At 43.3% G+C, this 25,631-nt stretch overlaps 1 protein-coding gene across 1 annotated transcript in view; it reads left to right on the forward strand.

Moving 5' to 3' along the window:
* Window positions 1-25,631, forward strand: part of CDK11A (cyclin dependent kinase 11A) — a 2,038,318-nt gene that overhangs the window by 982,486 nt on the left and 1,030,201 nt on the right. The window contains exon 10 of the mRNA XM_044061756.1: window positions 19,942-20,007. Coding sequence (XP_043917691.1) covers window positions 19,942-20,007 — 66 coding nt within the window. The remainder of the gene's footprint in view (window positions 1-19,941; window positions 20,008-25,631) is intronic.

A 25,631-nucleotide genomic window follows, 5' to 3' on the forward strand; every position in this document is an offset into this window, starting at 1 on the left:
TACCCTTTGGCCTCACCACAGCCCCCAGGGTGTTCACCAAAGTGATGGCAGTGGTAGCGGCTCACCTGAGGCTTCAGGGGATTCAGGTCTATCCTTACCTGGACGATTGGCTCCTCACTGCTCCCGCTAGGCATCTACTCTCCCAAACCAGGGATTATTTCTTGATCCTTGCCTTGCATTTGGGGATCACAATCGACGCATCCAAATCACTCCTACATCCTGTACAGATGATAGACTACATTGGTGCAAGGATAGATACTTTGCAGTGCAAAATCTTCCTGACCTCGGAGAGAGTACAAAACCTGAGGATGCATGTCTTTTTAATCTACCAGTCTCATCTTCCAATGGCAAAATCAGTGTTGAGGGCCTTAGGTTCAATTGTGGCGACCATAACGCTTCTCTCCTGTGCCCAGTTACATATGAGAATTCTACAGTGGGCACTAGCAGTACAATGGTCCCTGTTTGGAACTTTCATTGCTGTATCCAGTGCAACTCAGTCAAGTCTGTCTGTTATCCCTCATATAGTGGATGTGTTCTCTGGACATTTTGGAGGGACGACCCTTTGTTCCAGCCCCAGCCCAAGCCACAGTGACCACGGACGCCTCCCAACTCAGGTGGGGAGGCAGTCCAAGGCCTGTGGTCCCCTGTAGAGACCGGCTTGCACATAAATGTTCTAGAGACGAGGGCAGTCCTTTTAGCATTGCAGGCCCTTCATGCCTTTCTTCCTCTGGGAACTATTGCAATTCAGTCAGACAACATGTCAGTGGTCTGGTGCATTAACAAACAGGGAGGGACCAGATCTTACCCCCTTTGTCACGAGGCTATGAGAGTGTGGGAATGGGCGATCACCACCCGTCATTTTCTTATCGCAAAGCACATTCCGGGATGGTCCAACATACTAGCAGATAGGTTGTCGGACTATTCTGATGCCTTACGAGTGGTCTCTGAATCTTTCCGTAGCGGAACAGATCTTCTTCAAGAGGGGGTCAGCCTTGCTTCGATCACTTCAACTCCTTCCAACCTGAAGAGCAGTGAGTTTTTCGCTCTGCACTCCCTGCCGTGGGAGTCCCCCAGATGTGCTCTAGTCCATGCTTGCCCTCCTGGTCTTCTGTATGCTTACCCTCCAGTACCTCTTATTCTGAGGTTTCTACAGAAGGCTCATTGACTGGGGAGCAAAGTGATCCTCATTGCCCCGTTTTGGACTTGCCAGGTATGGTTTCCCTTCCTTTGGTCTCACCTTCTGGCTCTGCCTTGGATCTTGGATCCCATTCAGGATCTAATTTCACACCCTTCGGGGGTTCCTCATCCAAATCTGGACAGTTTGAAGCTCACAACTTGGCTGCTCCAGTTCCTGTGATTGCTAGGACTCTGGAATTATCCTTCCCAGTTAGGTCTATTCTGGTGGCTGCTCATAAGTCTTCTACCTGGAAGGTTTATCGCAGCAAATGGAAACATTTTTCCCTTTGGGCCTCTCAAAGGAGTTTAGACACCTTCACAGATCCTATTTCCACCATTCTTGATTTTCTAGCTGATATTTTTCAACACAGAACTAGATGTCCTTCAAGAATGCAACTGCAGTCCTGACATATGGGTTGTCCTGCCTCAGGCAGCCCTTCGGTCGGCCGGATTCCAAAGTCTGGGTCCAGCGTCGGTTGATGTCGCCTCTTCCCCGACGTCAGAGTGGCTGGGGTATAAAAGCATCAGCCAACACCATCTTCTTCAGTCTTTCTTGCCGCGCGGTGCCCGAAGCAGAAGCAGTTCGCAAGTGCCGGTCGGCCAGCTCCTGTGTTTTCAGATACCGAAGTCATCAAAAAGCTAAGTACCCCGTTGGGGAACCTTTTCTTGCCTCAGCCGATGTCAGATAAAACTGCAAAAGTTAATAATTGCTTGTCTTGTGGTAAACAAATACCTCATAAGGACTTCCATTCTTACTGCCTTCCCTGCCTCGGCCCAGACCACGACGTCTCGGCCTGTGCTGCCTGTGCTTGCTTCAATAAGCACACACTTAGGCGCCGGGCAGAATTTGCTGAAGACTTTTTTGGGGAAAATTACTCCTATATCATGCCGTCGGAACTACCGACAGCACATATTTCCAAAAAACGGAAGGACCGGGACCGACATTCACGGCCCGCGACTTCCACCGACACCACGCTAAAGCGTACAGCGAGTGCATCGGTCTCTTCGGAGGTGGTAATTCAACTGCTCCAGGCCGGCGACGCCGCTTTACCGCACACTTCGGTCCCAGAGGCTACCTCGGTGCTGGTTGTTGATTTTCCTCCTGAAACCGAAGCCCAAGATTTGCCTGACACCATACCGGTGGACAAAGTTACTCCAGCACGTGGGGCAGCTAGGCCTCCTGTGTCTATGTCCATCAAGGCCTACACACGTGCTAAGGCTGCCAGCCAGGCTAAGTCTCACCCTCCTAAATCTTTTTCACAGGGTCCCACTTCTGATAAACAGATCATGACTTTAGCTGCAGATGTTATTTCTTTAACCAGGGGCTCTCAGGCTCATCCAGACAGAGGTTCTCAGCCGCCTTCAGACAAAAGGCCTAGGGTTGAGCAGGCAGATACCCTTTCCTCAGATGAAGCCTCTGGTGAGTCAGGCCATTCAGATTCTCAGGAAGAATCCTTCCTGGCCTACGAGGATTCTGATGCTGATGAATCCATTCCCTCTGCCTCTCCTCCTGAGGATATTTCTTTCGGGGAAATTCTCCACTCCATGAGAGAGCATTTTCAGTGGCAGGGCCAGGATTTCTCCGACTCCAGGAAAAGGCTTCGGACTTTCCTTAAGTTACCCCAGCACAGGCCTTTAGCTATACCCCCAGTGTTAGATGTATTGGATGACTCCAGTACTTCTCCTGATTCTCTCCCTCCTGCTCCTGTCAAGCCAGACAGATATTACAGGGTTCCTGAAACTCATAAACATCTCTTTAAGGCCCACTCTGTTGATCTAGAAACTATTTCTCAGGGGTCCAAAGGAGTGGCCACTTCCACGGCCAAAAATCCTTTGCCCGCAGACAGGGAATCTAGGTCCCTGGAGAGGTGGGGTAAAAAAGTTTATACCTCAACCACCCTTGCCATGAGGGCTCTTAACTGTCTTTTTCATATGTTTCAGTATCAGGATTTCTTGATGGATGATTTGCAGAAAAAGTTAGCCTCTCCTGAGCCTTTAGATAGAAAGGCCTTGCAGGATTTGGTTCATAATACTCAGCAGGTTAGCAATCATTTTCTTCAGTGTGGTTATGATGCATTGGAAGCTTCATGTAGGGCAGCTATGACAGGGGCCGTCATACGTAGACATGCTTGGTTGAAAGAACAGACATTGCCAGATCATGTTAAAGTAAAGCTTCTAGATGCACCTCTGGAAAAACACAAGCTATTTGGTGCTAATGCACAGGGTGTGTTGAAATCAATTGAGGAAAAGGCTAAATCAGTACAAACAGTCAAAGATTTCCTCCAGGTTCAGCCACCAAGGTTCAGCAGGAATTGGCCTTCAAAGAATTGGTCCTTTCCAGACACTGACAAGTTCCAAAGGTGAAAAAAACAGGCGTGCTTGAGGTAGAGGGCAATACCGAGGCTCCTACAGGGGCCGCCAATGGCAACCAACTAATCAGAGAAGTGGCGCAGGGACTTCTACTGCTCCACAGGGACAATCACAATGACTTGACTTTGACACCACCGACCAAGGCTCAAAGAGAAGCACCTTTAGGCGGAAAATTATCTTTATTTTCAAAGAATTGGCACATTTTTACAAAGGACAAATGGATTTTGGACATAATAGACAAAGGTTACAGGTTCCACTTCCATACCTTACCAACAAGACAAGGCATGCCAAACCTGCCACAAAATCAAAGGGCAGAGGCACTCATACAAGTTTCAAATCTGCTACAAATCAAAGCAATAGAAAAGGTTCCTCCTCAGGAACAAGGCCAGGGATTCTACTCAAGACTGTTCCTTGTTCCAAGAAAAGAAAAGCAATGGAGACCTATACTGGACTTGTCCGCTCTAAACACTTTTCTCATTGTGCCAAAATTCAAAATGCTGACGTTACAGCAACTTCTTCCCATGCTGGGCAAGGGGTCTTGGCTGGTTACTCTGGACCTCAAGGAGGCATACCTGCATGTCCCAATCAGACACAGCTGCAGAAGATACCTCAGATTTCTTGCAGGGTCAGAGCATTATCAATTCTCAGCATTGCCTTTTGGCTTATCTACTGCGCCCAGAGTATTCACGAAATGCCTGGCATCAGTAATTGCACATTGCAGACTTCAGGGGCTACAAATATGCCCTTACCTGGACGACTGCCTTATACAAGCGGACAGCAAGCAAGCCTTGATAAGAAACTTGGACTATGTCATTCACTTACTACAGGCTTTGGGATACACAGTCAACATTCAAAAATCAAGACTACTGCCATCCCAACAAATAATTTTTCTAGGAGCCAAACTGGACACAAAGTCACAAATGGCTTTCCTCACAGAAGAAAAACAAGAACAGTTACCAGATTACTTCAAAAGCCTAGCAAAGCACACCCAGATGACTGCAAGGAAAATCCTGCAGGCCCTGGGTTTCATGGCATCTTGCATTCTTCTGATTCCACTGGCAAGACTATACATGAGAAAACTACAGTGGTACCTAAAAAGTTTATGGTCTCAACACAGCCACAACTTAGAAGCAATTATTCCACTCATTCCATGTCTACAAAAGGAATTTTTGTGGTGGGCACAAGCAAACCAGCTAAACAAAGGCATGTCTTTCAGCAAACCTCAAGCAAGCCAAACCATTACAACAGATGCCTCAGATCATGGATGGGGGGTGCACATGGAGGGCAGATGCATTCAAGGACAATGGGCACCCCGGGAATTGTATCTGCACATCAATCAGAAAGAGATGTTGGCAGTGATTCATGCAATCGAGGCCTTCGGAAACTTTCTTCAGCAAGGTCATCTGCTAATAAAGACAGACAACACCACTGTTATGTGGTACATAAACAAACAGGGAGGCACCCATTCTTACCCCCTCTGCAGACTAACAATGACTCTTTGGGAAAAGTCCCTGAAACTGAACATACAGTTGCAATCCAAGTTTGTTCCAGGCAAGGACAATGTTCTGGCGGACAGTCTAAGCAGAAACATTATGGACCCGCACGAATGGATGTTGCATCCAGACATTTTTTCACAAATAACTCATGCATGGGGAAGGCCGGACATATATCTCTTTGCCTCACACCTCAATCATCATCTGAAGAAGTTCTGCTCAAGGACACACCATCCTCAAGCCTGGAGGATGGATGCTCTCTCCTTCAGCTGGAATTCTCTAACAATCTATGCATTCCCACCTCTACCATTAATGACCAAGGTGTTACTGAAGATCAAAGCAGAACAACCGAAAGGTATTTTGATAGCTCCAGACTGGCCAAGACAGCACTGGTATCCATTACTAAGGAGCATAACTCGCACCAAGCCGTGGCCCCTGCCTCAATGGCCTCTGCTTATAACTCAGCACAATTACAGGACTGTTCATCCCAACCTGCAAACATTGCAACTGACAGCTTGGAGGGTTCCATGACTTCTCCCCATATCTCTCTCTCCAAAAAAGTTCAAGATATCTTACTGGAAGCACGCAGGCCTTCCACCAGAAAAACTTATTCAGCCAAATGGAAGAGATTCAACATCTGGAATGCCAACAAGGGTCAGGATGCATCAGTAATGAGCATCCCACAGATGCTAGAATACTTGGCAGAAATGCTTCACAATGGCCTTTCATATTCTTCCATAAAAATACACACTTCAGCAATTTCAGCAAAATACAACTGTGATCCACCTGTGTTTTCACATCCTTTGCTAAGACAGTTTCTAAGAGGGATAAAGAATATCAAACCTCCAAGAAAACCACTAGTGCCTGCATGGGACCTCAACTTCGTCTTGGAAAAATTAACTCTTCCTCCTTTTGAGCCAGCAGCATCTTCAGAATTGCAATTTCTCTCCTGGAAAACAGTTTTCCTGTTGGCAATTACTTCAGCAAGAAGAGTCTCGGAGATACAGGCCCTCATGGCAGTACCTCCATTTCTCATTTTCCATCAGGACAGAGTCTCTTTAAGAACCAATCCTTCATTCATGCCAAAAGTGATATCCAGGGTTTCTCTAAATCAAGCAATTCACCTGCCTACTTTCTTTCCCAATCCTCAAAATAAAGGAGAAAAGCTTCTGCACACTTTGGACATACACAGACAATTGTGCTACTACTTGGACAGAACAAAGGCCAACAGAAAGTCTGACCAACTATTTGTAGCTTACGCTGCTGGAGTACAAGGAAAGGCAATTTCCAAACAAACAATTTCAAAATGGATTGGAAACTGCATCAGATTCTGCTACTCTTTCCATGGAAAAGATGTGCCAGCCAATATCAGGCCACACTCCACCAGAGCTACAGCCACCTCCACAGCCTTTCTAAGAGGGGTGGCTACAAAGGACGTTCTAGAAGCTGCTACATGGAGCTCCGTGCATACATTTTCCAAACATTACAACCTGCCTTTATATTCCAGATCCCGAGCAGGCTTTGCTTCTGCAGTCCTGCAGGGCATTTTAGCTGCACCATCCTTATCTTAGATCCTACCACCCCCAGCTTGGCTATGGTATTCAACACATATGTCAGGACTGCAGTTGCATTCTTGAAGGACATAGTACAGTTTTGTACCTACCATAAATGTAGATGTCCAATAGATATGCAACTGCAGTCAGGTTTTCCCTCCCTCCTACCCCTCTGTAATTCTCTTTTTTGGGTCCACTCCCCCTTTTTCAAATTAGCTGGGGATATCTGTTATGGTGTATCTGTTTATTACTGTTGTGCATGTCTGGAATTTTTTTATCCATTCTCCAAATTTAGCCTTCCTTGGAGGGCACCTGGCATCTGGGGCAAGAAACACTGAAAAAGATGGCGTCGGCTGATGCTTTTATACCCCAGCCGCTCTGACGTCGGGGAAGAGGCGACATCAGCTGACGCCGGACCCAGACTTTGGAATCCGGCCGACCGAAGGGCTGCCTGAGGCAGGACAACCCATATGTCAGGACTGCAGTTGCATATCTATCGGACATCTACATTTATGGTAGGTACAAAACTGTACTTTCTTCTACTGTCAAGGTTCGGTTTGCCGCCATTTCTCATTTTCATGTGGGTGAGAATTCTGCCTCTCTAGCCTCCTCCAGGCTGTGTAAAGCCTTTATTTAAAGGCACCTTTCTGTTACGCCCCCTGTCAAGGATCCTGTTACCCCATGGGACCTCACTATGGTTCTTCAAGCTCTGTTCGCTCCGCCTTTTGAACCTGCTGCAACCACAGATCTAAAATATTTATCTTGGAAAACAGCATTTCTGGTGGCTATTACCTCTGCCAAAAGGGTTTCAGAGCTACAGGCCTTGCCCGTCAAAGTTCCTTATATGATTTTTCACAAAGATAGGGTTTCCCTTCTGACCAGTCCATCCTTTCTTCCTAAGGTGACATCACCAGTTAATATCAATCAGACCATCAGTTTACCTGTTTTCTTTCCCAATTTTGCTAACAAGATAGAATACAAACTCCACCTGCTGGATGTTCATAGACAGTTATGATTCTATTTACACAAGACAAAAAAAATTCCGTATGTCTGATCAATTGTTTGTAGCCTTCCATAAACCCTTTTTGGGGAACCTATCTCCAAGGTCACTCTTGCTAGATGGACGACTTCATATATCCTTCAGGTCTATAAGGACAGAGGCATGTCTCTTCATGGTCAGGTGAGAGCTCATTCCACTAGATCCATGGCTACGTCTGCGGCTTTTTGGTCTAGAGTCTCTTTGGATGATTTTTGTTCATAGGTAGGTACTAGGCTATTGGCCGTTGGGCCTATGTAAGCCTAGCCAAGCAGTACCCTGGCTTTTGCCACCCAAGAAAATAATTTTCCTGTGCCCCTGTCAAGCAGAGCCACAGAAGTGATCCTGGGGTGAATTTCCTATCTCCCACCCAGTCATCAAGATTTTTCTTGAAGAGTGCTAATGAGGAGCTTTGTTTGATATAGATAGGTAGTTTGTTCCAGAGTATGAGAAGTCTTTGGGACAGGAATCTATCCCCTCCACCATGTTCTTTTTATTGTGATGACAAGGTTTAGGTCCCTAGAGCTTGTAGTTCGAAGGGATTGGGATTTCTTTAAGTGGAACATGTCCAACAGCTTTATATGTTAGGCAGAGATCGCCTCTTAAGTAGGTGATATGCGACAGAGTAAAGATGGAGTTTTTTGAGACGGTCTGCATAGGGCATCTGTTTGAGGCTGGTAATTCTCTTTGTGAGGTATTTCTGCGGCCTTTCCAGTTGTTGTAAATGTCTTGTGAGGTACATACCAAAAGGGACATTGTACTCTATAATGTGTCTAATGAGTGATGAGTAGAGAGGAACAATGACCTTTTTTTTCCTGGATGAGAAACCTTTTGTGATGTGGTGTGCCTTGTAGAAGGGTTTCCTGACTACTATGGCAATGTGATTATCAAAGGAGAGACTACGTCCATCTGTGTCCCAAGGTCTCTTATCACACTTTTGGTGTTAAGTAGACTGCCGCCTATGTGGTAGTTCATGGGTACAGAGTTTTTTCCAAAAGGGATGACAATGCACTTTTTGGCATTGAGCTTGAAGCCATGGCTTTGACACCAGGCATCTGTCTCAGTGAGGCCCTTTTGTAGGATGTCCACATCATTAGGAGTTTTGATTATGGCTCCTAGTTTGCAGTCATCTGTGAACTTTATTAGCCAAAGACCTTCTCTGTTAGCCTGTACTTCAGAGAAGTAGATACCAAACAGGAGAGGACCTAGGACAACCCTGTGGTACTCCACTTGTCACTGGTCTGAAGTTGGATTTAGAGTCTGCTACTTTCACAGTGTGGGTTCTGTCATTGAACCAGTTGGCAACCCATCTTGTGACATAGGGATTTATACCTAGTTTAGTGAGTTTATCTATAATTCCAGAGTGGGGGATGGTGTTGAAAGCCTTGGTGAGATCTAGATAGGCTGTGTGAACCACCTTACCCCCATCTATTGCTTTGGTGACTGCTTCAAAGAAGTCTGTCAGGTTTAGGAGACATGATCTGCCTTTTAAAACCCGAACTGGGTAGGGTCCAGAGTTTAGAGATTACCAGTGTCATTGTTTATAATTTCCATGATGGTACGTTCCATAGCCTTGCAAATCAGGCTCGTCAGGCTAATGGGGCGGTAGTTCCCGGGGTCCGAGGAGGCTCCTCCTTTGTGGAGTGGGATAATCATTGCTGTGCACCATTCAGTGGGCACAAAGCCTGAGGTAAGGCTATGATTGAACATGGTACTTAGGTGGCCTGCCAATTCATTCTGTAGTTCATGTAGAACGCAGCCTGGAATGTTGTCAGGTCCCATGGATGCTGTGTTCTTGGCTTTGGAGAGTGTGTTTTTTACCTGTGCAGCCGTGATTACAGGAACTTTGCATTCTTCCGGTATAGAGATGGGCCCTTTAGGGGGTGAGAGAGGGGTAAAGTTAGCACGAAACCTATCTGCCAGAATGTTGGCAATATCAGTTGGTTCTGTATATTTAGTGCCATTGTGCTATAACTCAGAGTGGATCTGAGTGTTGCCATTGAGATTCGTGACATAGCTATAGAATGCTTTGTGGTTGTCTTAAGAATCAGTGGCGATTTTGTTTTCGTAACTAGCTTTGGAGGATTTTATGAGGGATCTCAGCTTCTTAGTGAGGCTGACCACAGAGTTCCTCCAATCATGGGATTTTACTCTTTTTTGCAACAGTTTCTTCTGTTGTAAAGTTTATGGCAGGGGACCACCAGATTGGCTTTCTTTTTTTGGAGGATAGCATCTTGGTTCTGTTAGGGATAGCACGATGAATGCACTCGTGTAAGTGCTTATAAAGGGGATTTGTTTAGGATTCAGCAGTCGTACCTCTGTTGTCCGTCAGCATGGGTGTCGTGAAGTTTGCCAGTTCTGTCTTAAGAAGTGTGAAGTTGGCTTTGGAGAAATTTTTTATGGTAGTTTCCCTGATTGGGGGGGGGGGGGTGTGGATGTCTAGGGTGATTAGCTTGTGGTCGGATCTGACCAACGAGGAATTGACCTCTAGTGTGGAACACCGGTTGCCCATGTTGGTAATGACCAGGTCTAGGATATTGCAGCCTCTGGTGGGGGTGTGGATAAGTTGATCCAAGGCGTTAGAATTTATGAATTCCAGAAAATGTTGAGCACAAGAGTTGGTACGAGTAGTTTTCCCAGTTAATGTTGGGGTAGTTGAAATAGCCCATTATTAGGTTGCACCCTAATATTTTCCAGTGTATCAAGAAATGAGGAGTGGTAATCATGGGGCATGGTGGGGGATCTGTAGCAAGCTACAATTTGGAATGCAGTCTTTCCCAGAGTTAGTTGCACTTGGATAATCTTGGATGCATTATGCTGAGCACCTAGCCTGTATGTGTGGATATCCTTAATGAATATGGGCACGCCTCCGCCTTTAGTGTTTCAGTCCAGGTTAGGTGGCCGAAAGGTGTGGTATGAATTATAGCCTGGTAATGCAGGGGTGCTCTCTGGAGCCTTGAACCAGGTCTCTGTCACTGCACAGATGTCGATGTTCTCCATTTTAAGGAGCACCTCAAGTGAGTGCATTTTGAGGATTAGACTTCTAGCATTAAGTAGCATTACCGTCAGATTTTGCTTGCTTGTACCTGTTAAGGTTGTGAATTTGTCCTTTGAACCTTGCCTAAAAAAGGCACTATAGGGGTGGAAAGAACCTTAGCCAGTATCCAGAATCCCAAGGGCAACAGGTGCAGTCCATCTCTGGCAAAGCATCGTGGTTTGTCTATCATGTCATCCCAGGCAGACATATACTGGATCCCCTTAGAATGAAGCCAGAAGCTTAGCCAGTTGTTGAAGTCAGTCATTTTGTCCTTGTACTGTGGTATCATTCTGGGTGATGGCAGGATGCTACTCAGGGCTAGCGTCATACCTGCCTGGGCTACAAGATCGGACAGCTATTCCGTGTCTCTTTTCATGTAGTCCAGGGAGGTACGTCTCAGGTCATTCACATCAACATGGACAATGACAGAGTCATATTTGTACTTGTTGTGGAGTGACCTGAGTGTGTGCATTATGTGGCTGATCCTGGCACCTGACAGGCAGCTGACAGTAAGTTTCTCCTTGTTTAGCCTGGTGAGTGGAACATCAGTGTGCCTGACTGTAGAGTCACCTATGACTAGAGTGTTGGGTACATTGTTATGCCTTATGGGCTGTGGTTGAGTAGCACACTGAGTTTGTTGGCTATGTGTCATTTGGGTTGTGTTGGGGGTGGAGGTTACTTGTGTTTCTGCTTTGGAGGTCCCTGTTGCTTGGGTAGATTTTTTTTGTTTTTGAGAGCCTCCACAAATGTAGGTGTGTGTTTTGTGTTTCTGTGTGTGTGTTTTGGTGGTGTAGGCTTTGAGGGACTATGTGATGAGTGTGGTGTGGTGCAAGTGTTTACCTTCTCATCTTGACTATCTAGTTCAGTCTTGGGTGAAGAGAGCTTTGCTTCTAGTTTGGCTATATAATTGCATCTCTCACAGGTTGTAGTGTTGGGTGGTAGGAGGAGAAGGTTGTCTGTGTACATGAGCTAATTGCTGCATTGCCCCAGGATGCCCAGATTCATCAGGTAGACTGGAGAAAACACCAGGAGCTGACCCTTAGACATGCCTGGATAGGTGCTTATTTATTAAGTACTAAAAACTGTTTTCCTCTAGACAAGTTAGGAAAGTTGAGTGCTGTAGTAATTTGTATCTTATTTAGTGCTTACAATGAGTTCTGAACAAGTGCTGAGCTCAAAGAAACATTTGATTGCTGAAACTAGAAAACTGGCTAGTTCTAAGAAACAAAATTAAGCTAGAAGGCATCCCTCCAACACGGAAAGGCTTGGGGGCTCAGAAGATTACAAACAGTCCTGGATACAGCAAACTATCTGGACTAGATGACTTAGGAAAGGCAGGAAACAAGCTTAGAATTTTTTTTTGTAAAGGGGAAAGGAGGGGCAGAAACTAGCTGGTTTGGCCTTCTCAAATGTTCTCCCTGGTTTAGGTAGAATGAGATAATGGCAGTAGACTGGGAGGAGTGTCCCAGATCATATTTACAGTAGGGGGCGGTCAACTGCAAAGCCACCAAGTATAAAAACAGGATACCAGTAGGGATGGAGGGTAGGAAACAAAAATCAGAACAAACAAACCCAACCAGATGCTTAACAATTGTAGAAAATTTCTAGTTAATACTTCACACACAGTAAAACTAGCTAGAAAAGTATATGCAGACAATAAAAGTGCTATAAATAACTCGTAAAAATAAGCAAAAAAAAAAAAAAAACAGGATACTTAATGTTATATATCTCAGATTAGTTGGCTCATAGCTTTTCCTCCGATTATCTCAGTGTAAAATGACAGAAATAACAAAGTTGAAACCTAAAACAACTTTTAAAAAAAACTTGAAATAACCAATGAGGTGCTTACTCTAAGCCGTAGTGCAGGTAACCCCAATCAGCCAGTGACCGTAAACAATTCACTCTCACTGAAATGCTATACTAGCTTTGGCTAAACTATGATGGCCTGGAACATGTGCTCAGACACACAGCCTCTACTAACAAACAACTAGGCCCAAAACACAAGCCTGAATATGGACAATGCTACACTACCCACACTACTTGGGTAGAAAAAAAACTGCAGAAATGTTTAAGGAGATAAAGGATCAAGGAGACTCTAGAGAATGCTTTTAACTGCAAACAAGTTACATGATAATCGGAACAAACAAACCCAACCAGATGCTTAACAATTGTAGAAAATTTCTAGTTAATACCTCACACACAGTGAAACTAGCTAGAAAAGTATATGCAGACAATAGAAGTGTTATAAATAACTCGTAAAAATAAGCAAAAAACAGGATACATAATGTTATATATCACAGATTAGTTGGCTCGGAGCCCTTCCTCCGATTAGCTCAGTGTTGGGCCCCATCTCATAATTTATTTCTCATTACAAATTGGATTTGACTTCCAGAAGGAGAGCATCCTTTGTTTCCGCGGTGCTCTGCAATATCCTTCGATGAGGGCCACTCAGGAGTTTAGTAGCTGGGGACTCTGTCCCACAGGTTGAAGACCAAATGAAGTAAACTACTTCAGATAAAGAAGTTATGTACTCACCATAACGTTCCATCTGAGTAGTTCTACTTCATTTGTCTTCAACCATCCCACCCTCCTTCCCCCGGACCTTCATATATGAACAGCCTATGGGCTGCAGTTATAGATCACAAGTATTTTTTCAGGTCAGGTTATCAGTATAAGATTCAGCAAACTCTATCTGGGGGTTGGAAGGTAGTGGAGATGTATTATGGGTAAGGAGAGGAGCTTGGAGCTCGGAGTAGATGCTAATAAGTTTGCCGGCTTGGATCTGATACAGATCCGGTATCCCACAGGTTGAAGACAAATGAAGCAGAACTACTCAGATGGAATGTTATGGTGAGTACATAACTTCTTTTTACGCCATATTAATGATTACATTCCGTGGATCGTGTAATTCCCCTCCGCTCTCAGAAGTAGCCTGCCCCCTGCTAAGAGCAAGATAACCAATTTCTGTGCACATTTATGATGTGAGAATTTAAAGAAAGTTAGTGGCATAGTGGCCTTGTTTATTTAAGTTGTTTTCATGAACAAACTTACTGCAAAGTTCAGTAAAACACAGATACCAGCAAGTTCTTTCTTACCCAATGAAGCAGAAACCAGTCTCCAGATAAAAGAAAAATCCAACAACTGCTGATGCACTGGGTAAAATTCCAAAGTTTTATTTACCATAAAATGAAGCTTTTTTGTCTGCCTTTATCATAAAACTTCATCAGAATACTGAACCTAATACGCTGTAAAGTTTTTAAACTCAGTTAGTTGATCACATGCTTCCAAGACAACCAATACACAAAAACTTTTATGTGACATGACATGGATCTGAAGAAGCACTTTGTGTGAAAGTGCTTTGTCATGTTTCCAATAAACTACGCATGTTTTTAGCTGTGGTGGTCGCTTGGAATTTTTGGTTTTTACATTTGCAGTTAGTTCTCCTGGGTGACCTTTGGCTGCTGGTGGTTGCATTTGTTGTTTTATTTTATGTTTTTAAAGTCACATGGTACATAAATGAAGTATATAGAAAATTCATTACTATATAAAAAGATATTTTTTGAACAAAAATCAATAATAAAATTACACTGTATAGGATTTCAGTCTTACAATACTACCTATCGATAGTTTCATTAAGACGTGGATAATTACAAACGTTGGGCATAATTTGTCAAACTAACTCTTTATACTGAGTGAGTACATTCCATGGACCTCCCTGAGGGTTTTATGTATTTTTACACCCCAAAAAATAAAAAAAAATATTTGTTTTGTCGACAGTACGGTTCATCAAACCGTACTTTGTCGAACTTACTTTAGCGAAAGTGCATTTTGTCGAAAATGCACTTTCGCTAAAGAAAACAAAAAAACCCCCATGCCATTTGCATGTAACATGTACATCAACGTATACTGTTGATGTACAACTAAGGAAACTCTTGTTGAGATCGTAGCACAGTGGGGATAAGGGAATATTCCTTTTTCTCCACTGTAGTACGAGCTTGGAGTGAGAATATTAAAGTAGGTGGGATGTGGGGGTTTTATGTACTTTTTATTTTTTTGTTCCACGAAAGTGCATTTACGATGTAAGTAAGTGTTGCATGTTGTACTCTGATGTTCATAAAGGTTCATAAATCCGCTGCTTCAACTTCCTCTCTGTTTTACCTACAGAAACATGTACACATTTAGCATTTTGCTGTATAAACTATGCTCATATAACAACAGGTACATTTAAAAGAGGTTTTAATTCAGTGTTGGTTAATTTTAATTGCTGTACCTTCCAAAAAATATTCACATTGGGAACAAGTCCCACGTATAAAGAAATTTTTTATGTAGTTCATTTGTGTACAGTGTGACATTAAAAACAAAAAAGTTTTTTTTATTGGTTGTCTTAGGAGCATATGATCACCTAGCAGAATTTAAAAAATGTACAAAATATTAAGTTCAGTATTGTGATGAAGTCTTGTGATATAGGTAGACAAAACTGCTTAATTTTATGGTAAATATAATTTTGCCCAGTGTATTTGCAGTTGTTGGATTTTTCTTTCATCTGTAGGCTGGTTTCTATTTATCGGGAAAAAGAAGAACTTGCTTTCATATGTACTGTTTCTGCACAATCCCAAACATGTAATTGCCCTGTGCTTTCATACATAATCAGCTTCCTTATCTTCTAGAAGATATCCATTTTCTGTGTTCTCTTCTGATCTTAAATTGTGAGGAGAGTGAAAGAAAAAAGAACGCATTAATATGTCATCTTGCTGGACTGTATATGGTCTCCCCCCAACTATGCCATGGTAAAGGTTACTTCCTTCTGCATAGCTAATTGCCTTTTCCATAGCTAATTGCTTTTTCCTTTCATCCACAAACTGCCTCCCAGTCAGCCACTCCCACTGATTACCAAACGTGGAATAAATAATGACTAGTGTTTATGTATTTTGACTTCGTCATCCAGCTCCACCCCACTCTGAGTGCTGTAAGCAGGTAAAACAAATATGACTGTTTTGTGCCACTGCTCTGGTTTCCTGCAGCAGATAAAAGAGAAAAAAACATACCTACAATACAAAGCCTTCTCTGAAGATTGGAATATCTGCTCTACCTAGCAGTCTGTAGTCAAATGACTAGCAATTGCTTAGAAGGCACTAAGGGATCTCAAGTGAGTACTTACAGTAAGAAGACATGGGACTGGTTATCCATATCTTGTTTAGTGTGTTAATATCCATACATAACCGCTTACTTCCAGGGTACATTTCAATTCTATTTTGAAGGGAAGTGTGTAGGGTAGTTATTTGGGTAGTGCAGGTACTGTTACAACCAGATAGTTAACTGTCCTGATGTTCTTCACAAGGTAGTATCTTTCATGATCCAGTCTGTCAGAACTGGTTGCCAAAAGCAGCAGTTATGTCTACAGTTGTGGAATTCTCCCAAGCTCAGACTCCTCCCTTCACCTTCAGTAATGCACAATGCTTCCCTATTTCTCTAGGTGTTGCTTTCTGCTAATTGAACAGTGTCATCATAGTGCTACCAAGCTACATGGTCTAGTATTTCCTACCTTTTACGTACATAAATATTACATTTCCCTTTTGTATTTGGGGAAAGTAGTGTAGTGCAATTATTTTTTAGTGTGTTCGAAGTTTTCTTTCATTGTGGTTTAGTTAGTTGCTGTCCTGCTTTCTCCCACCTAAGTGAGCTGTGAAGCTTACAGTTGTTTGCTTTGGCTGTCATGTTAATTGACTTTGTTACTTTTTTATTATCCCATTTTAACAAAGGTAGCTCTTAAATTGAAAAAGGATAATGTAGGGAAGGCCTCAGGGTTTAGGAAATGTGGCAAGTGTAGCTGCAAGTTTCCTCCAAGGATACCCACAAATTTTGTATTATGTACCAGGGTTGGAGCACGTGGGTGCAAAGTATGACATCATTCACATTTTCATCTCTGGATGCCCTACACTGTTGCACTAAGTACATTTTGAAACAGCTTTTTCTCACTGAATCCTGACCAAGGAAGGAGAAATAAAGGAGTAAAAAAAAAGACAGAGGGGAAGAAATTCTGCGGTACATTTCTCCAAGTATGTTAAGAAAGACGTGTCCCTTGCCAATACAGGCCATGGTCTAAGCCCTGAGTCAGGGGTTCCTATTATATAATCGAAGACGCAATCCTTCAAATGCATCTTGATCGAACTTGAAAGCACGAAACAACAAAATAGCGAAATGGCATATAAGCGATTTCTTTCCCTGGGAAAGAAATCGCTTGGCCGCCTCCATTACTTTGTCATTTTCGGCACTGTAGTGCGGTCTCAGAGCTGGTATATTTAAGTAGGGGGGTGTGGGTGGCACAGCCCCCCACTTTATGTAATGTTTTGAAGTTTTTATTTATTTATTTATTTATTTATTTTTTTTTTTGTGGAACAGCAATTTATTTCCCTGAGGAAAAAAAATCACTGTTCTGAGTGTTTGGGATTGTAAGCTTTAGCTTATGTGTTGTTGTTGTGTCTTTCGGCTTTTCCTGGTTAGGGGTCGCCACAGCGGAACTCCGGTCCGCTAATGATTGGCAGTAGATTTTTACGTGCCGACTTGCCGGGCCTGACGCACAACCTTCAACGAAGGAACGCCCATTCACGCATGTCGCCACACAGAAGATGCTCTAACTGAGAATCGAAAGGGGCAACGTCTTACTGTGAGGCGACAATGCTACCGCAGCACCACCACCGCAGTAAGCTTTCGCTTACATGGGGTTGATAAATCAGCATCCACTTTTTTAAGCATTCGCTGATTTAATATAGACCCTGAATCAGAGCATGCTGCAGCCACAGGAAGTTCACATTTGGTGTCCGGTCCCACTCCGAGGAAAATGATTCATAACTTCTGAAAGGAATCTTTCTAAGTATCTGGAGTAGCATTTCTTCTCCCTTTCTGCCTAGACTAGGAGAGAATGATAAAGGCATTAATTGAGGTTAGGATGCAGCTTCCACCCCTTTGTCTACTCTTTCTTTCCTGTGCCCTGTTATAGTACTTGTTATCTTGGCGTGCATCCCTAACCTTTGGCATCAACGTAGATGTGACCTCTCTATTCTGTGCCCATTTCTCCATCAGTATGGGTGACATTGGTGCAAAGAAACTCACCATGTTCTAGGTCCTTGTTATCACTGGCTTTGCACCAGTCTTTTGCACCAACACCCGCAACACTATCAGCAAGTGTCTTCCACACTGAAATTGTTTTCTTGATGCTGAAGACTCCCTCAGCACTGATGCAGCACTGAAATTGTGCATAGATCCTCCAGGTCAACTTACACATCCTGGGGCACACCACCGACTCTGAAATAGTCATGGGTGCTTAATGTCTCAGTGTCAACAGCTAAGGGTGAAGAAATGGTGCAAGTGCTTAATGTCTCAGTGTCAACAGCTATGGGTGAAGACGTAGTGCAACCCATTATGTTGATTGGCCCTCAGGAATCTTCATCCACTTTAGCTGTACCACAGGGCATCCCTCAGTCAGATGTCTTGGTCCATTCATCCTCATCCCAAGGGGGCATAGGGATGGAAATACACCATTAGTCTGGAGTGTCATAAGAGTCCTCTCCCACATGTGGACATGTCCCCTCTGGGTTTACCAAGTAATAGGAAATGTAAAAGGAGGAACCTGGATTTTGAGTCCTGGGACAGTAGTCTGGACAAATGGGAGGCTTCCCCCATTCATCTGTGATGACCCAGGTTCAAGGAGGTCCTAGTCCTCATGAAGAAGAGGAGATCATAGTCAACTGACCCAGCCTGTCCTGAAGAAGGGATTTTGCAGTAAGCTTTTCATAATGGCCACCTACCTTTTGAGTGGTCCACTCTGTTCATGGGTGTCAGAAATCATTATCTTTTGTTACATTAAATACAAAAAAACTTTCCCAAGTAAACCAAAGGGCCATTCCACTAGGGATGTTTTTATTTTGTTGTCGGTGTTTGTGCTGCTATTATATTAGCTTCATTGCACACTTTTGAAGACACAATAAGCTGGATGTCATCTCCAGATACATCTTGGCCACCATTCTTAATGGAATTCTGTCATGAGAGACTAGCCTGACATTGAAGTGGAATGGACTAGGTCATGACAGATACAATAGTTACATACTTACCACAATACTAGATTTTCATGGTCCATATTTGTCCACTTCAAAAGACCTTCTCCCTTCCATCTGGTTATACCTCTGCAGGGATACCTTGCTGATTTTGCCCGATGCCTTATCATTGGTATATAAAGATGAATTGTAGTACAAATGCATCATAGGCAGATTCGATCTGAAGATATGAGGAAGAGTGGTGCATTGTGGTAGTGTGGAAAGGACTTTGAGTTCAGATGACTGTAGTGATCAGGCATAACATTAACGCAGATAGATGTGGATCCTGAAGATCAGACATTATGGCGAGTGGATATCTTTTGTTTCTTTTTTTATTTAAATTCTTTTCCATACTGGTAAAAAAGATAAGCAAAAAAATATTATCTTGGCATCTGTGATTAAGTCCTTATATTGTGTTGCTGAGACAACTAAGGGCCCAGTATTAAAAGGTTAAGTACCACCACCTGTTTTAGTCCCTACACTTAACTTTAACCTCCTTTCATCTTTAGTACTGCTCCCTTCTACAGTCCGTTCTTTTACTCACTTTCCCTGCCAAGTGTCACATAACTACCTTCTGCACCTCCCTGCACTTCCACTTCACACCTGGTGCTGCTAATTTCTTCCATCTCTCTTATTAACTCCTCTACCTTTGCTTCTCTCAACCCTTCCCATGCACTGTATGTTTAAGAAAATGTTTGCATTAGCCCTTTGGTTTTATATATATAATATATATACCAGCATGCCCAGAACCAGGTTGTTGGTGAGGAGTCCACTGATTACTCTAAATGTGTCCTGTTTTGTGTAGACGTGTAATGATGATGATCTTGAAAGAAAATTAACATCTTGACATTAATAAAAACACTGAATAAAAAATACATATAAAGACAACATTGATATGCTGAAATGAGTAACATGGTTTGGATTGTAGCAAGACATAAAGTATAATATTTTCTTGAGTTCTAACGTTCTGGGTGGTAATGCTTTTTGTTGTGTTGGAAAAACAAATTGGATGTTACAGTTGATTTTGTGGGGTGAGGTGGGATGGTGGTGACTGAAAATGTTTCTAACATGGGTAACCACTTTGTTGGATAAGGCTGGGACAAAAACAACTACCACTCATTAAGTAATGGGTGGACAAAGCTCATTCTATTATGGATAAGAGATGTCTGCCTGTTGTGTTTTCTAGAAGAATTAACTGAGGAGGAACAAAGTGAGGAGGATGAGCAGGAAAATGAGCATCGCGGCCCTGAAGGTATGGAAAGCAGAGTTTTTTTTTTCCTGTAGTTCAGGAGACCATTTTTGATAATATCTGTATAACTGAGTGAGTTATATATATTTTTTATTATCCTTAGAAATATACCCTGTCCAGTAGTCCAGAACTACACAGATCCACTCCCAATTGGTTGTTAGCTAAGGATTTAATGTATTTCATTCTGAGACTGCAGCTGCCATCAATCCTGCTGTCTGAGTTGGGTATCCCCTACCTTAAAATGGAAGAAGACTTCTTCCAAGAAAATTATCAGATTCTGATAAGAGGGACCTGGTCTACATTTCCGATGTTTCCCCCTTGGCTTTGACCCCATAGTCCACCATATCCTGTTTCTACAGCAGCAAACATTTCTTGCTGATAATTAATAATAAAAAAATTAAGGATTGCTTCAAATGGGAAGCAAAGGAGGCCTCGGGTGCTCAGAAATGTTACTTTGGTGGTCTTGGTCTGACTGCTGCTGCTAAACCAGTAGCTATTTTTGAAGTCCTAAAGGCCTCGTATGGATGTATTTTTAGTTGCCTCATAGAACCAGACTCCTGACTTCCTGCCTTGAGAAAAACTGACCTTTTTATAAGGTCCAGGAATACCACATGTACCTAACCAAGAAGCCTGCAGGTAATCCAGCAGTTGTGCCTCAAGATCTTGGAAAGGCATTAAAATTCATTCCAACCCTTAACACGCTTCCCAGTGATCAGGAAACAAAGGTACTACACAACTTGGAGAAGGTCTATTCAACAGTATCTCTGGCTGTTAGTTTTTAAAATGTCAGACTCTTAAAAATAGTAGGGTGCACTTCTGAATGATTTCAGCATTAAAAGTGGAGATGTGTCTAGTACTACTCAGAAGACAGAATTCTAAGAGGTAATTCAGTTGATTGCATACTTCATTAAATAAACATTTAAATGTGACTTATGATGCTGTAGATGCAACATTCAGGGCTGCAGCTGTGGGATAGTAATTTGAAGATGTGCTACCTCAAGAGCCAGCTTTAGCCAGGGAATGGCAGGGTGTTGATTCTTAATTTGGGTCCTCAAGGTCCTCTGCGGGTAGGGAAGAGCCATGTCTATTCCATATTGCTTACTTCTCTGCTGTGTCAACCCAAAATTTTACCCTTGCCCTTAGAAGCTGTCTGCAGTTCACAGTTTAGACAGAACTACATTTAGGAGATCAGCTGGCTGTGTTTTCAGACGAGATGGAAAGCATTACAGTAGGCAATTGGGTCCTTTAGGTTGCAGCACAAATTTACAGGTAATGCTTTCTGTCAAAATCAGAATTTGCAGAAATCTGATCTGTATCAAAGGAAAACAGAAATGTGGTACCACCCTTGTTAAGAGGAATTGCTGTTTCTGGGAATCATAGAAATGGTACCAGGAAAAGAAAATCCCCAGGATTCTTCACAAGATTTTTCCTGGTGTCCAGGAAGGAGGATTCCTTGATGCCTATGAGCACCTTCTGAAAGGTTGTAAAATTCAAATTGCAAACATAGCAGGCCACTGTATCTTTCTTGCTCCTAGAGACACTTATGTTTTCAGAGGTCCCTAGCAACATATCCCCATTCATAGGGACCATCAGTGCTTCCTTTTAACTGGTGACTGTTATTAGGGTCTTTAATAATGTCTGACTTCACTGATAGCATGTGTCAGAATCAAAGGAATTCATATCAACATATGTCAAGACAAGTGGCTGATCCAGATCTCAGCCAAGTCTCAGAAGGGGTTAGAGAAGATGCATCAGTTCTCCTTGCAAGGTTTCCATGCGATGGGTTCACTATATCGTTTTTTTCAAGTTAAATTTAACTCATTCTAAAATCATTGTATTCCTGAGGACCATCATGGAGTCCAGAAGCCAGAAGATTTTCCTCCATCAAGACCTGTCGGAATTACTGTTGAGGTTTTTTGGGAGATTTCCAAGAAGGAATCTATTTCTGCAAGGGAGATGTTGTGAACTCTGAAGTACGTGGCATCAACCATTTGGATTTTACTCAGTGTGACTGAATGTAAGAAATTTCCAGTAATGTCTGAGGAACAAGTGGAAGACATCACAATCACTCCACAGAGTAAATAATCTTTATCTTGCTTTGCTCCTTGCAGGGACTCACTTGGTAGATGTAGCAAGTGCAGAAGAGCATTGGCATTCTTTTGGAACAGTCCCATGCCGGTCATACTCTGAACACAGATGCCTTGGATACAACCTTGGAAGCCCACAAAGGCAGGCTCAAATCATAGGGAACTTGGGGCAAGGGTCAAGAAGAAAAATACACATCAGTATAAAAGAAGTGATGGCACTGAGCCAGGCTGCCAGGGCTTAACATTGCCAGGTGAAAACCAGGATCCTTCATTTGGTTACAGACATTACATCAGTGATGTTGATATATGAAACAGGCAGAGTGAGATTCATTTGTTTGCTTTATGCATACTGGTGATGACTGCTTGGGAGATCACCTTGAAGCCATGCACATAACTAAAGCTTCATATATCCTGATTTAGCAAATTCCAAATGGATCAGCAAGGTCATTGGTTCCTAGAGAGAGATGTAAGTTGATATCTTCATAGATCTATGAACCTATGACCCTGTGACCCTATGAACCTATCTAAGTTGATCAAAAGATGAGTGCACCTGAAGTAATTTTTTTCCTATTCCATTTGACAGGCAGTTAAGGACATTATGTTCAAAAATACTACACAAAGTTTCATAAGCAGTAGATGCCTCCTCTTTCATTTGGGAGAGTCTGTTTCTTTATGCTTTCCCAGACCAGCCTGTTCTCTTCAGTGTGATCCAGAAGGCAAAGATGCTGGGGACCAAAGATACTTCTTATAGCATCGGTTTGGTCCATGTAGCTTTGATTCTCCCTTCTTTTGGAGATGTCAAAGGAGAGTCCATTCACATTTTCTCAGCAGATGGACCCCTTGACACAAAAGAGGAGGTCCCAGTATATATTTTTCTTGGACATGTGCAGAATTTTTATGTTTGATGTAATGACAATTTGACAAAAGATGTAATGAAAATTTGATAAAAGTGTTAAAGGCCAATGTGAAATTGTTCAATCTCGCCATTTGTTCTTACACACGGGTTCGGAGCCGATCCTCTGCTCCGAGTCGGCCGCATCACTATCTCCGCATCTTCGAGAAAGCTCGAGGCACAGTAATATCCCATGATCCTCAGGTGCTAACCCTCAGATCTAGTTTGCCGCTAGCAGCAGATCGCATATGAGAGGCTCAGGCCAGTATATTTTTTCTATATTCATAATATACTTCTTCTTTTTTTTTTATAGACTTATAGTTATTTCTGAGTGTTTAAATAAATAATATAGTATAGGTTGTTATTTGTATGTATTTAGACTAGATTAGTTAGTTTAATTTTTTCTAGTTAAGGCCTACGGGTTTTTTTCTGTCAGGATTGACAGTACTTTAAATAATTTTTGCCTTAACTCTCTCTCTTTTTCTTCAATATATATATATATATATATATATATATATATATATATATATATATGTATATATCATAGTGTGCTGTGTGTTTTGGATTTTTATATATATATTAGGTTAGAATTAAACTGTTGATTATTATTCCAAACTTTTAAAATTGTTACACTTAGAGCTATATAGTGTATTTCTTAAATGTGCTGTGTTTTTTGGACTTTTTCAAAAATGTCAGAGAAAGCCAAATCTGGCTTTAAAAGGTGTCAGTGCGGACAGAAGATGTCCATTACTGACAACCACTCATCCTGCGTCTACTGTCTTGGCCCTCTCCACTTGCAGGAAGACTGTTCTATTTGTCATTCCTTTAGTGGGAGGGTCATGCTAGAAAGACACAGGAAGTTGGTTGACAGAGGGTTGCTTAAACCCGATTTTCAAGAGGCCCTGGACAAGGCTGAACAGGTATCCAAGTCTTCGAAGGGGTCGAAGTCTTCAAGCGTGTTGGAGCCCAAGTCATCGGCTCCGAGCACCTCTTTTCAGATTCGGACGCCGGCTCCTACGACCTCGGTGCTAGGTGTCGAGCGTTTATCTCTGACCGAGGCTCAGGTCTTGGAGCCGATGTCAGAGGTACCACCGTCTTCTATCCTTCGCTCGGTGATGGCTTCGATCCCTTTTCTTCGAGGCCCCTTTCCGACTCCGATGTGGACCGAGTGGTACAGAAGCTTATGGAGAATTCGGCTTTGTCCAAACTAATCGAGGTTTCGTCCCAGCTGGTTTCGAAACTCGAGACTATTCCTGTTCCCTCAACACTTCCTCCTCCGAGACCCATCGAGTCATCGGAGTTAGGAATCGAAGAACCGATGATTGTAGAGCCCTTGGTGCCGAAGCCTCCAGTAGTGCTATCGGCTCCGTTGACCTCGACTCCTTCGGAACCAGCCAGAGAGTCTCGGAGCCGAAGATCTTTCCTAGGTTCCGGGGGGGACAGTCGAACCTCGGCTCAGATCAGTTCGGATCCGTCCTCGGTGTCGGAGCCCGTGGTTCCAATTCCGGAGAAACGACCACCTTCGTGGGATCGGGTCGGATCTTCGAGTCGGGGCACCAGTACCTTTGACATCATGAGGAAGGTCTTGTCTGATCAGACACATACTTCATCAGTATCTTCTTCGCCTTCCCCAAAAGGTCCGCGTTCTGCTTCTGTGCCTTCGGCCCCTACCAAGCGTCGAGACCCAATGCCTCAGAAGTCCCCACAGGGTGACTCTGGTTCCTCAGATGCATCCCCAGAAGCTCCCGCTGAGGATGTTCCGAGGAAACGATTGTGCAAGAGGAGGCACATAGATTCCCCCCCAGGAATCTCTCACATCTGACACCGATTTAGATAAAACAGAAGGGTCCCCATGGTCCCCCTCTGAGGATGTCTCCTTTGCAGACATTTTGGAAATCCTGAAACAAAGGGGAGACTGGCAAACCCTTACCCCCTTCTGTGGATGAATAGGTCTTGCTGAAGGCATTTGAGATTCAACCTTCTACCTCCTGGGTGACACTGCCATTTGACGATCTCATGGATCTAATAGCCCGGAGGGCTTGGGAAACGCCCGATACAGTTTAACCAGTCCCTCGTAAGCCAAATAAATACATGACGGCCCCCCAAGACAAATCTTATCTTTCAAAAGGGGTTCCCGTGGATACTATGGTGGTGGCGGCCACTAAGAAAGAGATGTCTGAATCATCTTCCTCTGTCCATCCTCCTAATAAGGATTCTAGGATGATGGACAGATATGGGAAGAGCGCATATTTAGTTCGGCGACTTTTTCCATCCCATCGCTCAACTACCTTATGCATTTCACGCGTTTACAGAGAGATCTCATTAAGGAATTGGGAGATACTCTCCAGGGAAACACAGATGCTGCTGTCACCGAGAAAGTGACAGCGCAACTTAACACCCTAAACTCCATAGTGAACACGTCCATGAGGCTGATTTCATACGCAGCCGAAGGGTCGAGTAGAGCGGCAGCTTCAGCGGTTGCCCTGAGGAGGCAATCCTGGTTGCGCTTATGCTCCTTTGCGGAAGCCTTTAAGTCTTCCTTTGCCAATGCCCCCTTTGATGGTGCCTCCTTGTTTGGGCCCAAAGCAAAGGAGACTCTCCAAAAAAAGGGGGGTTTGGGGGTTTTTTTAACCCAAAGGGAAAAAAGG

The sequence above is a fragment of the Protopterus annectens genome, chromosome 2.part0, assembly GCF_019279795.1.
Source record: "Protopterus annectens isolate FY-2018-M chromosome 2.part0, PAN1.0, whole genome shotgun sequence".
In the NCBI taxonomy this organism is placed as follows: Eukaryota; Metazoa; Chordata; order Ceratodontiformes; family Protopteridae; genus Protopterus; species Protopterus annectens.